Genomic DNA, 14,980 nt, shown 5'->3' with positions numbered 1-14,980 from the left:
ATTATATAAATGATAGAACCAAGTATCAACCAGACTAAAGAGTGGAGGTGTAATCAACCTTGGTATATAAATGGAAAACATAACGAATGTGAAAAATATCAGATTCAAGAGGTTGAGAGAATCACTGGTCAGAAGGTTCTCAAGATGGATAAACGTATTCATTTGTTAAGTGGGGTAATGGAGGGTGGGAAGAAAAATATATTAGAGTGGAGTGAGAACTTTAATGGTTATCAATCGGATAATAAATATTATAATTTTAAAATGGTATGTGGGAGAGGAGGAGGTCAAACAAGAACCCTCCGTGAAACATACCACTTTATACTTTCACAACAAAAGGTTAAGGAACCTGTATACTTTATAAATATACTTGATGGGGATGAGTTCTATAGGAGAATGGAACTCTTAAAAAAGTTAGAAAGAGATAATATATTTATAGGCTCATTAGCAGAGTGGTCTAAGGAACTACATTAAGGGGGTAGTGGGGGGAATAGGGTAAAATTTACATGGAAGTGAGAATGATCATAGGTTCATAAGGCTAGAAGGATTATAGGTTCATAAAGGAAGAAAATCATAGGTTCATAAGGCGAGAAGGATTATAGGTTCATAAGGTGAGAAGGATTATAGGTTCATAAGGCGAGAAGGATTATAGGTTCATAAGGCGAGAAGGATTATAGGTTCATAGAGGGAGAAATAGAGGTGTTTATGATTTTTTTTAAAACAGGGGGGTAAATGACATTAGATAGGGATTTCCCATGTTAAACGGAGGTGTCCCAGAAGCAACATTTATCACCTACTCACGTTGCTTCTCATTGGGTGCGTGCGGGGGGGTTTACCAGGCTCCGCCCTTGACGAGGAGCTGACAAGGAGCCCCTTCGTGGTAACCCCGTGGAGCGCATGGTCTGGAGCTAATCGAGCCGGTGTGAGGACGCATCCTCCCCCGCTCCGCCGCCATCTCTGTTGTTGTTGTAATTGTTGGGGAAGAAGATGGAAGGAGGTATGGGAAAGGTCCTAAACTCACTACTGATGCCATATAATCACATTCTGGTGCAACGAAGAGTCATAATTAATGGAGACGAGGCCTTAACTGACATAGAATAAGAATAACTAGGAAGATGTCCGAAAGTTGTCTACGTGTGGTGCGGTGGACCTGGGCACGACATTTAATGGGGGAATAAGGGGAAGGTCGGCTCTACTGATTGTTATTTACATGCAATGGGACTAGGGAATGGGGGATTGGGGAAAGTTGGGGAGTATTGGAGAAAATAGGGGAATATTTACAAGCGGATATGGAGGCCAAATTCCATATTCGCAACATTGCACCCTTCTCTACCCTCGGGGCGTCCCGACCCGATAAATTTTTACCTACTTTAGTGTGGCACGCAATGTAGTTCCCTCTACTATTAACTCTACCCTGAGTGCGACAGTTTTACAGATATTCACAAATGAGTAAATATGTCCCCCTGCGACGTTGCACCCTTCTCCTCACAGAAACACACCCACAGGATAACCGAATCCGGAAAGAATCCTCAAACTAAACATACAGCCGGTAGGGAGCATTATTTACAAGACTACGCTGCTATTTACACTACGATCCAGGACCTGTCTTTGGAGGAACACATGCAGATGTTATGCATAGAGAGAGAGCGCGCTTGCCAACATCGATACACCAACCCACGAGTGCTCTGTGGCCGACGGCCTTTAATAACGTGCAGAGCACCCTTTCCCAGCATCAAAAGCACCACCCCACCACCAATCGGTGCAGTCACCATTGTTCATTGGAATAAAAATAAATTCGACAACCCCTAACCCTGCAGGTGTCTCTTGCTCTTCTTGTGGTGCACTTGGTGTCAACTAAAAGTGGTTCACCTGTATGGCATAGGTGCCACGTTGACCCATAGGTCCATCCCCGGGTGGTGCTTGGCCGCAAACGAACTGCGGTCCATTGTGGGTGGCCACAAACATTGCGGTCCATATGGTGTATCGATCCCGGCAGCAAACAGCGAAAGTGCAGGCCCACAACTGCGCAGCCAGCACCTCTCTCTCCTCTCTCTCTACCCCAAAGCCAGATCCTCGGAGGTGGGAGACAAAAGAAGAAACAAGTGAGTAAGGTGGTAAGGGCGCAAAAGTGCACGCAATGTAAGGTGATGCACACTGGGGGCACATGGGAACCAGGTGAGACAGGTACGTTCCTATCGTACGCCCCCCCCCCCACCAGGTAACCTACATGGCCCCTCCCTTACCCCTTACTGTATCCACAAAACACAACACTACCCATAAACATCTACTTTACAAATCAACAAACATCCCTACTGTCTTCCCCGTTCCTCCCATATACCAAATTCGTCTTCTCTCCCTCCTAACCAATCAAATTTGCCATTTTCAACTCTCATCAAAATTTGCCATCTCCAACTCAACATCATAATTTGCCATTACCAATTCATCATCAGTCCCTCCTAGGGAGGGAGAGATGGAATCACTCCAATGTCTCATCCACGTCGTGATGCGTCTCACAAATCCACACAGCGATTCATCTCCTGCAACAAAACAAAGAAAACACAGGTGTGGAGTCATCATCATCACCACAGGTAAGTGGCTGCGTATGGTGCGACAGGTTCATCAATCCTAACTATTTCCTAAATGACTTTAACAACTTTACACTACCCGGGGTCTCTCTCCGGCCAAACCATTGGCCCTCTTACACTATGGGTTCTAAAAACCAATTCCCATTGGCCAAACTGTGGTGCTTTTCAATTTGGGGTCTCACTCCCCCGATTCATCTCCCGGTGCCCTCGCACAATTTCTGGGCTGCGACGTGTACCTCTCCCAGTGGGTCTACCCACCTGCACACCTCCACCACTGCAGTTGCCTCCGAGCTTACCTGCTCCTTACCCTAACCTAACTACCAGGGGAAGGCCCTCTGGCTCTCTCCCCACTCCGTGCCCTCTCTGGCACTGGGCTGCCCGATCCACACCCGGGATCCTCAGGCACCCACTCACAACTACCGGCTCCCAGAGCCCACCTGCGGCCTCACCTGGCCGACATCCTCACAGTGGTGGAGTGCCCAACCAACTACACACACTAACAGGCTACACGCCCAGCCATTTCCACAACACTAATGCACCCATTCACAACACCATTCTGCAACCGCACCACAAATGCCAATATCCAACCACAATTTACCTGCACCCTCTACCTAACACTTACACTACCCGCCACGGGTGCTCGTGAAAGGGGTCCACTCTTCCCCCATCCACACCTTCGCACCATGCACACCACTCCGTACCACTCACTCCAACTCTCTCCACACACCTGTACCTGCACACCTGTGCTCTCACACCTGGTGCCACCTGCACCCTTCTCTCCCCAAGCGCATTCGCGCTGATCCACACACTCACTACTCATACACTGCTCCACACACCTGTCCAGTTGCACACCTGTGCAATCACACCTGTTCAATTCTCACAAACACGGCATCATCTCAGCTAACTACTCCCTTCTGAAACTTGCGCTTCCCAGTCGTCCCTTTAAACTATTGCGCTCCCTCGTCATTATCATCCACACTAATCTACCTGCGTCCCCACTACAGGTATCAGTCACTAACTAACCTTATCGTCACCTAATGTCATCTTCGCTAGATCCCTATCAATATAACCGAACCCACCCGGGCTAGTTTTCACTGCCATACACCCCATAAGCTATTGCTCCTTTGCCCCCACCATGGGAAGGATGGTGGATTTGCCATCCCACCACATCGGGGGTCTCTCACTACCAATTTTGCACATCAAATTTCAACAAATTAAAAATTTGCCAATCACTGCCCATCATCTGCCAATCACTACTGCCAATCCCTTGCCAATCATCAAATTTTGTTTTTCTCTAATTTTGGGTCCAAAACACTAACCTCATCACCCAGTCGACTCACTAATACCTCTCGGTGCGCCAATTCCTGTCCAAAGCCCGGCTTCGTAAAGCCAAGCCATGAATGCTGGTTGTTCTGTGCCAGCGGCTGGGTGCGTCCCGCATTCGGTGCAGGGAAGGAGGTTTACCCGGGCCGAGATCCCACGCACCATCTCGGCACGGAGCCATCCAATGTCCCGCTCTCGACCTGCCGGCACGTCTCACCAAAAAGTGGTCGCCATGACGACCCTTTCTATTGGGCTGCCAGCTCCGCCTAGTGGAGCACGGACGCGGCCGTTCAAAGCGAGGCCCAGCACGCACCGAGGGCCCGACTCGGCTATAAGTCGTTCTAAACTCTACCCCGTCTAACGTCGATGCTTCACCTGCATGCTTACATCCCGCAGCCCGTTCCTTGCTCACACATCCAGCCGTGCCCATGCTCCTCGTACCTTTCCTTACACACCCAGGTACACTCATTCCACTCACAGCCTTGGTCACACACCTGACCACCGAACATTTTGGCACACATTCGTTCGTAGCACACCTCACCAAAACACCTCTTCGCGCCCCCTCCTCGGTCACCTCCTCTGTGACAATCACAGGTGTGCCCTCATTCACACACCCAACCACATGCCTCACCACCAACTCCAGCGTGCATTCCCACTCACGCTCTACCATTCCAGGTGTGCATCCTTCCATCCCAGGTGTACATCCTCGCTCACCTGTCACAACCAACTCACTCTCCTTGTCACTCTCAATACTCTCACCACCACTCTTGACAACGCACTCACCCTTACTCTTGACAGCGCACTCTTTCCTCGTGCACCTGTCCGTCACACACCTTTCTCGCGCACACTCTCCCGTTACACCCTCTGTAACACTCACCACAGGTGGACACTCTTCCTTACTTCTGACAGCGCACTCTTTCCTCATGCACCTGTCCGTCACACACCTTTCTCGCGCACACTCTCCCGTCACACCCTCTGTAACACTCACCACACCACGCTTCCATGTGCTCCCTCGCACACGCGCTACGACCGACTCACTCTCGCCAGCACCCTCACTCCTTGGCACGCACTTTTTCCTCACACACCCCAGAGTCGGACTTTCTCGCACACCTCCTCTTTCGCACACCAGACCTGTCGCACACTTCACCAACGGCCTCTCACGAACACCCGGGTCTATCTCGACCCCCAAGCCTCTTAAATCACCTGGCGCATCATACGCACGACCATATTGGTCACCACTTACACCGGGTCCTCTTCCTCTTCGCTTCTCCTCCATCACCTGCGAATCCCTCATCCGGTTAATGAGCACATCATCACGATCCAAACACAGACTTTGGACCAATTCTTTTACTTCCTCTTTTATCTCTTTGTTATCCCCTCTCCGTCGCTTCTTAATTTCGCTCATCCCTTCTTCCACTTCTTCTAGTTTCTGCTTCACCTCTTTTATGTCCCGGTACGTCTCCTCAAGCTCATCCTCTAAGGCTACCTTGACCGTTTCCAGGTGCGTCCTCACCTGCCGGTCCTTCGTCTCCATTACCTCTATCACCTCGTCCAACCTCGTTGTCAGTCCCTCACGTACCATCTGACATTCCCTCTTTGTCGCTATCAAGTCGTTTTTTATGTCGTTTTGTGTCGCTTTTAAACCTCCTAATACCGCAGTGTTCCTCTTTACCTGGTTCGTTAGTTCTTTTTGTCCCTCTGTTAGCTGCTCCACCTCCTGCGTCAGGACCTCTATGCCCCCCTGTAACTTTACAGTCCCCTTTCTCACCTCCTTCTCCATGTGCTCCTTACAGTGCCTCACCTCCTCGCGCACTCCTCCGACCTCCTCACTCACTCCTCTTCTGATCTCTTCTCCCATCACTTGCATCTCCTGCCCAGATGCCACCCTCATCTGCTCCATTTCCTCCCTGTGAGCATCCAGTTTGGTTTCTACCCCCATTCTGACCCCCTCTATCTGCTGCTCCATTTGTTTAACTTCCCTTTCCGCTTGGTCCCTCATGTCCCTCAATTTGCCTTCCATACTGTTTTCTAACCCCTCTAACCCATTTTTCACTCCCTCTATTTGATTCTCTTGAGCGGCCATTCTGTTTTCTACCCCCGTTAACCCATGTTTCACTTCTTTTATCCCGTTGTCTAACCCCTCACCGGTACCCCTCGCTTCGTCCCTCATTACCCCCATTTGCTCACTCTGAGCATCCATCCGGTTCCCCAACCGCTCACCCAATCGCTCAATTTGGCTCCCCATACTCATCTGTACAGCTGCCTGTAGCTGCGCAATGAGGGCCTGTATGTCAATCGGCTGCATGTTAAAGCCCGTTGATACAGCGGGCTCGGCTACCGCGCGCTCTTGCGAGGCGCCATTTTGCGTGCCTGCTACCCTCGCTGTTTCGCTCTCCTCATGTCCCTCATGTCCCTCAATTTGGTCCTGGACCGACCCTGCTTCACTCTCCCCTACCGGACCCCAGCCGTCTTGATCCGCCATGGCGCGACTTTCAAAATTCGAGTTTCGTAACACAAATTCGAAATTTCGCCGTTATAATTTCGTCGAGCGCAGTAACCGCGGGACCGCGCTCCGGATCGATTTGGTCGAGCGCCGTACGCGCTCCGGATCGATTTTCCCTCCCAAAATTTGGGCCTAACTAATTTAGTCCCGGGTCCGAATCTCACTCCTCGACACCAATTGTTACCGTACTAACACAATTGGTGTCCAAAATTTGGGCTAAATAAATTTAGTCCCAGGTTCGAATCCAACTCCTGACAACCAATTGTTACAGACGTGGCTTAGATGTTAGTTTACCGAGCGGTTTTGGTATGACCACGTCTGCACAAGTTACCGATTATACTCGACGTTGACGAAGCCGCGCCACGCTGGCTCAATAAGAAAAAGAAGACACCCGGCTGGATTACAATAACACAATACGACACCAATGTTTCGATTCTCAAGTATATTCGTACGGAAAAGGTTAGATTACAGGGGCTAGAGGTATATTACAGGAAGACAGGCACTTAGACACACTCTTATATTAACCCCGGACAGACGACAGACACACGGGACAACGGCTGACTCACACGGGGGTTTGATGGCTAGGAAAGGCAGGATCGATGGCTCCAGGTCCTCCTGGGCTCGGGGCAGGGTACAGTACGGTCCGGTCCGGTCCAAAGATGCGGAAGGTTGCACAGCGCTCGAGGTGGTAACGTTCTTTCTCCAGCTAGGGGCGCATCTGACTCAGCGCTCGCAGGTGGCTTTCCTTCTCCAAGCTGGGTGCGCATCTCACGTCACATCCGGCGCGGGGCCGCGTATATCCGGCGGGGAGTGACACGCCCTCGGCTCGTTAGCTCCGCCTCGTGGAATCGGCACGTTGCTTCTCATTGGGTGCGTGCGGGGGGGTTTACCAGGCTCCGCCCTTGACGAGGAGCTGACAAGGAGCCCCTTCGTGGTAACCCCGTGGAGCGCATGGTCTGGAGCTAATCGAGCCGGTGTGAGGACGCATCCTCCCCCGCTCCGCCGCCATCTCTGTTGTTGTTGTAATTGTTGGGGAAGAAGATGGAAGGAGGTATGGGAAAGGTCCTAAACTCACTACTGATGCCATATAATCACATTCTGGTGCAACGAAGAGTCATAATTAATGGAGACGAGGCCTTAACTGACATAGAATAAGAATAACTAGGAAGATGTCCGAAAGTTGTCTACGTGTGGTGCGGTGGACCTGGGCACGACATTTAATGGGGGAATAAGGGGAAGGTCGGCTCTACTGATTGTTATTTACATGCAATGGGACTAGGGAATGGGGGATTGGGGAAAGTTGGGGAGTATTGGAGAAAATAGGGGAATATTTACAAGCGGATATGGAGGCCAAATTCCATATTCGCAACACTATAAAGTCTAATAGAGTGGATACTTCTCTATACATTGAAAGAGGAGAGAATGAAGAAGTTGATGCTTATTGTTTGCTTTTGGAGGAAACAGAATTACAGATTAATACAGATAATGGTGTTATGATTAATATCACATAGGTTTTTTCTCATAAATAAATGAGTAGGAAAGAACTGGTATATGTTAATCAAATCAATCTTAATAAATTAACATCTTGTATTCAAAATCAAAAGCCTTGTATTATTAACGTTAATACAATTCAAAGAAAAGGAGCAGTAAGAATTGATGTTTTACTCACAAGAGAGCAGGTAAAAACACTAAATGATGCTGGTTCACTTAAAATTAAAATGACAAAACCTATGTTAAAGAAATATTCAATACAAGAGGGAGGATTTCTCCCGTTTCTAATTCCTTTAATTGCTGGTTTAAGTGCGGCGGGAGCATTGACTGGTGGTATTTCAGCAGCGGTAAAAACTGCTAACGAAAGGAAGGCACAACTAAAAGCTCAAAAAGAATTGGAAAGACATAACAAGGAGTTGGAGAAACAAATTAGTGGAAGTGGTGTAATTGTGGATTTTGCTCAAAAACTTGAAAGTCTACCTGATAAAGCTAGATTGTTAGTTGGAGATATGCTTTCCTCTATCGCTCAAGCGGGTGTTAAACTAACTAAAAGGGGTAATGGGTTATATCTTTCTCATAAATAAATGGATAAATGGTTTAAACAATTTGGAAAGAATACAACATCAAATATAGAACTTACTAAATATTGTAAAAAACTAAAAATTGATAATGTGGTTATTTGTATGAGATGAATTTAAAAAGTTGTCCAAGAATACAATGAATATTATTATGAATTTAGACACACAGAATGGTTCTCATTGGGTTTGCATTCATAATAGTCAGGATAAATATTATTTTGATAGTTATGGTATGCCACCGCCTGTTGAAGTAATACAATTCTTACAGAATGGTGTTTATCAAACATTTCAAGTTCAAGAAATTAATTCTAAATGTTGTGGTCAATTATGTTTATATGTATTATTTCAACTCAACAATAATGAAAATTTTTATGATATCATTTTTAATCTAATATAAATGACTTATGTTGGAAAAGATGGTTCTATCTTTGGAAAATCCTCTCAGGATATTGATTTATCAAATTATTATACAAAGGCACAGGCTGAACAACAAAAATATAGTATAAGTAAAAATATTAATATGAAGAATACTTATAAATTAATCAATTATCCAAACCCGACAGATGCGAATGACTTAATTAGATTTAGTGATTTATCACAATATATATTTTTAAAGAAAACAGCACGTTTTGTTAAACAAGTAAAATTTACAACCACAACACCCGGTTATACTGACCATACACCTTTCCTCATTCAATTGAACTATCTGCTTACAATTGAATTTTATAAAGAAGGACATATAGTTAATATGCGAATCAATAAATGGGGGTATGATATGCCTGATTTAGGGTATAATTGGTATTTTTCAATAAACTTAGAAGACCTACATGATTTGAATCAGTCTCGTAAAGAAGAATATTAGCCGCTTGGTGAGGATAAGGATTTATGTGGAAGTACAATTAGTAAACAACAAATACATGGTTTTAAGAAAAGAAAAATATATGATAGTATAGCGATGGTTAGCATGACAAAGAAGGAAGGTAATGAGATAAGGATAGAAAGCCGAGGAATACAAACCGATTTGGTAGTGGGAAGATGGGGTGGTATTACCTGTTATAATATTAATCTCACATATATTTCTGATACATAAATGGCAGGAAAAAGACTACAAGAGAATTATAATTTTTGTATTCAGGGATACCTACAAGAAAAGGGTGCTCGGTATTACATACCTTATGATTTGGAGCATATACATGGAAATTTTGTCATTAAAAACTGGCCTTATACTGATATTGCTAAACCCACAAATAGAGACTTGTTTAAAATATTAAATAAAAATGAACTTCTCAAAGTTATGAAATATAAAACTCTTTTAGAAATCGTCAACAAATCTTATTGGTATCCTATTATGAGAAAAATAATTATAGATACAAGAATATCTCAAAATCCAGATGAGTATATGTATAATATTATTTGGGGCTCAAGCTCAAGGGTAGCAAGGGATGAGGAAGGAGTTGAAGAAGAGAAGGAGGAAGGAGTTGAAGAAGAGAAGGAGGAAAGAGAGAAGGAGGAGAAGGAGGAAAGGGAGAAGGAGGAGAGGGAGAAAAAGGAGAAGGAGGAGAGGGAGGAAAGGGAGAAAAAGGAGGAGGAGGAGAGGGAGGAAAGAGAGAGGGGGGAAAAATATAAAAATATGACCATTCCTGAGATTAATGAAAGATTGAAGTTATTACGACAAATAAATCAATCTCAACGCACCGAAGAGGAAAATAAAGAACTAATGACTCTTATGAAGATATTGGTTTTTAAATTTGCTATAATAAATTCAGAGAGCAGATATACAACATATAGTTGATGATGTTGGTGTTATTGACTTTAGTTAGTTTTATTTGTAAATAAATGGAGAGAGTGAAGGCATTCCTAAGGATTCTTTATGTTTTAAAAATCAAGATAGAAATGTATATGTTGAAAACCCAAAAGGCTTTGGCACTATGTAGGACTTTTTCTCATAAATAAATATGAGTTATTGTCTCAAATGTAAAAAGAAAACTAAATCTAAAAATATCTCCTTTGTTAAAGCTAAAAATAATAGAGTTTATCAAAAAGGAATATGTCAAGTGTGGCTCTAAAAAGTGCCAATTCATCTCTCCTAAAAGTGGAGGAGACATACAAAAGTTTTTGTCAGGAAGTAAATTTACAACAACTGGAATTCCAGGGGAACTACATCTACCTGGATATTCTTTCTGTGGTCCTGGAACAAACCTGGATAAAAGATTAGATGAGGCTGACAATCCTAAACCTTGGTCTAAACCTACAAATAGGGTTGACGAAGTGTGTATGAAGCATGATATTGCTTATGGGAAAACCACTACGTTGACTGAAAAACATAAAGCCGACAGAGAAATGTTGTATAATTTGTCTTTGATACAAAATCCAACGTTGAGAGAGAAGGTTGATAGGTTTATTGTGAGAAATTTGATAAATGCTAAATTGAAACTTGGCCTTGGTTATTCACCCTCAAAATACTATTAGGCTCTAACGATGTCATCAAGACTGAGGAGCTTTTGGCTGATGAATTACATAAACCTATAATCACAAAGTTTAAAAGAAGGAAAGTTTATTCTAAATACACCGACCACATATGGTCCGCTGATTTGATCGAACTAAAAAATGATAAGGGATACAAGTATGCTTTAACCGTTATTGATTTGAGGAGTAGATTTGCTTGGGTTGTTCCTTTGAAAAACAAGAGAGGTTATACTCTGATGTTAGCCTTCCAACAGATATTTAATAAAAGTAAAAGAAAACCAAAGAAACTGTGGACGGATGAGGGAACAGAGTTCTATAACAAAATATTTATGAAATTTCTTAAGGGGGGAGGGTATTAAATTATACAGCACCTTTAATGAAGGAAAAGCAGTTGTTATTGAGCGTTTTAATCGTACTTTAAAAGAGAAATTATATAAAAAATTCACACAACTCGGTTCCCAAAAATGGGTGTATTTTATTCAGGATATTGTAGATAATTACAATAATACAGTTCATTCATCAACAAAATCAAAACCATCAGAAACATTTACAAAATTAGAATATGAAAAGGAGATTAATTTGAGAAAGCCCAAGTTCAAAGTTGGTGATATTGTAAGAATATACAGATGGAAAAGTCATTTTGAGAAAGGTTATACAAAGAGATGGACTAATGAATTATTCAAAATTGTTGATGTAATGGATACTATGCCTTGGACTTACAAATTATATGATATGAATTGGGAAGAAATCTTGGGTTCATTTTACTCACAAGAATTACAAAAAACAAAACTGATAATTCATTAAACAACAACCATCCATACTTTCATCCACCCAGATTAGCTAATTTAATTAGTAGTAATAAAAAAAATTAAATAAATAAATAAAAATCATAAGCCACACCCACACAGACCCCACCCACACAGACCCCGCCCACACAGACCACGCCCACACAGACCACACCCACACAGACCCCGCCCACACAGACCACACCCACAGACCACACCCACACAGACCACACCCACACAGACCACACCCACACAGACCACACCCACACAGACCACACCCACACAGACCACACCCATCATCCCCCACCCCTGTGTGCCCCCATCCTTGATCCCCCCTCATCCCACCCCCACCTTCCCCACACACACAAGGGGAGGGGAGGGGTGGGATGAGGGGGGATCAAGGGTGGGGGCGCACCTTCCCATCTTTTTTCCCTTTATTCTCTTTTTGTAATTAAGAATTAAATAATTCTGGACAAAGCGAATAAAATCAAAATTATGAAATAACATTAAAAACATAAAAATTATAATAAAACATTTTTCACGAGGTATAAATTCAGTTTCTTCCATAAATTCAGTTTCTTCCAAGGTATAATATCCTCTTGTCTCCCATGTTGGCTTCACCAATTTCTTTTGTGTCTGCAAGGCACAAAAGGGATTTTAAATTAAATTCACCAAACACAGTATTTGCCTGCCGTGTCATCCCAAAACCACATGAGGGCAGTCTAGGACCATAAATGAGAAACTCCATTTTTCCAAACAACTCACATGAGCAGGAAATCGGTTGACACTCCTCCGGTCGTCGAAGTTGTGAAATCCCTGGGTTTCATCAAACTTCATGTTGCTTGGTTGGTTTTTCATGCTGGAATAAAACAAACAGTTAGTTAAAGGAAATAACACACAGCTCACTTTACCACACAGCACCTTTAACACACAGTTATTCAACCACCAACTTTGATAAAAAGGAGAAAATTAATGGATTGAAGTTTGTGTATAATTAATTATATCTCTTACCTCTCGCATAGAATTTCAAACAAGGTGTTTAATTCGTTGTCAGCCATTGGTTCTGTTGTTGAGACAACCTTGGAGAATATTAACGGGTGAGAGAGGCTTTCTAAACACTCAACCATCTCATTATGAAGACCCCTCCGAACTTCAGTGAATTCTGTAAGAGTTTCATTCAAATTCTCCCTTTGTTGGTGAAAATAAATGACTTCATTTTCAACATCAATCACCACCTTTGATTTCTTTTGTGTCTGCAAGGCACAAAAGGGATTTTAAATTAAATTCACCAAACACAGTATTTGCCTGCCGTGCCATCCCAAACCACATGAGGGCAGTCTAGGACCATAAATGAGAAACTCCATTTTTCCAAACAACTCACATGACCAGGAAATGAGTTGACACTCCTCCGGTCGTCGAAGTTGTGAAATCCCTGGGTTTCATCAAACTTCATGTTGCTTGGTTGGTTTTTCATGCTGGAATAAAACAAACAGTTAGTTAAAGGAAATAACACACAGCTCACTTTACCACACAGCACCTTTAACACACAGTTATTCAACCACCAACTTTGATAAAAAGGAGAAAATTAATGGATTGAAGTTTGTGAATAATTAATTATATCTCTTACCTCTCGCATAGAATTTCAAACAAGGTGTTTAATTCGTTGTCAGTCATTGGTTCTGTTGTTGAGACAACCTTGGAGAATATTAATGGGTGAGAGAGGCTTTCTAAACACTCAACCATCTCATTATGAAGACCCCTCCGAACTTCAGTGAATTCTGTAAGAGTTTCATTCAAATTCTCCCTTTGTTGGTGAAAATCAATGACTTCATTTTCAACATCAATCACCACCTTTGATAAAGATAGACTGCAAAAGAGAAAAAACAATAATTATTGAGAGGCTGTTAATGATGTTCCATATAAGACAATGAATAATTAATCGTGAGAACAAAAAAACTTACCTGTCTTCTGATAAAGCTTCATCCTCCATCCTCCAGAGAAACATAACGTGTGTTTAAAAAAGCAAGGTGTGGTTAGAGCCTTTATAGGCAAGGCTGAGTCATTGGCAAGGCTGTCATTTCCTGTGCCACGTTGGCAACTGGCTCAACAAAAGATGATGCAATGTTTTGCCATAAATGATAGAACCAAGTATGAGCCAGACTAAAGAGTGGAGGTGAGAAGGATTATAGGTTCATAAAGGAAGAAAATCATAGGTTCATAAGGCTAGAAGGATTATAGGTTCATAAAGGAAGAAAATCAGAGGTTCATAGGCTAGAAGGATTATAGGTTCATAAGGTGAGAAGGATTATAGGTTCATAGAGGGAGAAATAGAGGTGTTTATGATTTTTGAAAAAGACAAGGGGGTAAATGACATTAGATAGGGATTTCCCATGTTAAACGGAGGTATCCCAGAAGCAACATTTATCACCTACTAATGCCAAGTCTGTATGTATATATATATATATATATATATATATATATATATATATATATATATATATATATATATATATATGTTCTTAATGGTGGATAAGTTTTCTGATGCCATTTGAGTATTATTGTTTTCTCTCTGTAATTAAACAAAGAATGGACAAGTTGAGTTACAAAGGACACTGCCCCATGTCAAATAAATAAATAACATATCCTCCAGCGTGCGATGGCGCCGTGCAGCACATGGAGACGGTATTGGGAGGGAGCGGCGTACAATAATTGATTAATTGCATAATTAGATAAACAATAATTGTAAAATAATTAATTTCTTAATGAATAGGCTAATAGCATACCTAAACCACCACTGCTTCATCCGAATCTATAACTTTTTGAAAATTAATGAAGTAATTCATCTAAAAAAAAATAAACAATAAATCAATTAATTGATTAATCAATAAATCAAAATACTGTTTACAGCCAAATCACTTGGTCATTATCCTGTCCAAGTATCAGCTTTGCAGCTCAAAAGGTGCCTGAGATATTGCCCAGAAGAGAAAGAAAATACATAAGTACCGTACTTAATAAATTGATAATATTTAACTACTTAATAAATTGACAATATTTAAGTCCTTAATAAATTGATAATAATTAAGGAATTAATTGATTAATCAAAAAATAAAAACAACATTTTGTCATAGCTCGTGCTCACTATTGTTCCAAATTTTCAGCTTCCTCGCTCAAAGAATGGCTGAGATGTCACCTAGACAAACAAACAAGAAACCAAACTGAGTGCAGACCGAGTACTCCCTTTTGGTGCACGTC

At 42.6% G+C, this 14,980-nt stretch overlaps 2 protein-coding genes across 7 annotated transcripts in view; one reads left to right on the top strand and one right to left on the bottom strand.

Annotated features, from left to right (window-relative positions):
* LOC144892878 (uncharacterized) overlaps positions 1–13,831 on the bottom strand; it is a 32,762-nt gene extending 18,931 nt beyond the window's left edge. Inside the window, exons 1-4 of the mRNA XM_078781214.1 lie at positions 13,356–13,831; positions 12,740–13,203; positions 12,494–12,587; positions 12,144–12,364 (exon numbers count right to left, since the gene is read on the bottom strand). Coding sequence (XP_078637340.1) covers positions 12,144–12,364; positions 12,494–12,587; positions 12,740–12,855 — 431 coding nt within the window. The 5' untranslated portion in view covers positions 12,856–13,203; positions 13,356–13,831. The remainder of the gene's footprint in view (positions 1–12,143; positions 12,365–12,493; positions 12,588–12,739; positions 13,204–13,355) is intronic.
* Positions 1–14,980, top strand: part of LOC137413539 (striated muscle preferentially expressed protein kinase-like) — a 170,696-nt gene that overhangs the window by 89,461 nt on the left and 66,255 nt on the right. The window lies entirely within an intron of this gene.

This window comes from Myxine glutinosa, chromosome 7, assembly GCF_964187855.1.
Source record: "Myxine glutinosa chromosome 7, kmMyxGlut1.1, whole genome shotgun sequence".
NCBI classification, from domain to species: domain Eukaryota; kingdom Metazoa; phylum Chordata; class Myxini; order Myxiniformes; family Myxinidae; genus Myxine; species Myxine glutinosa.
This window is presented reverse-complemented; position numbering and strand designations above follow the sequence as displayed.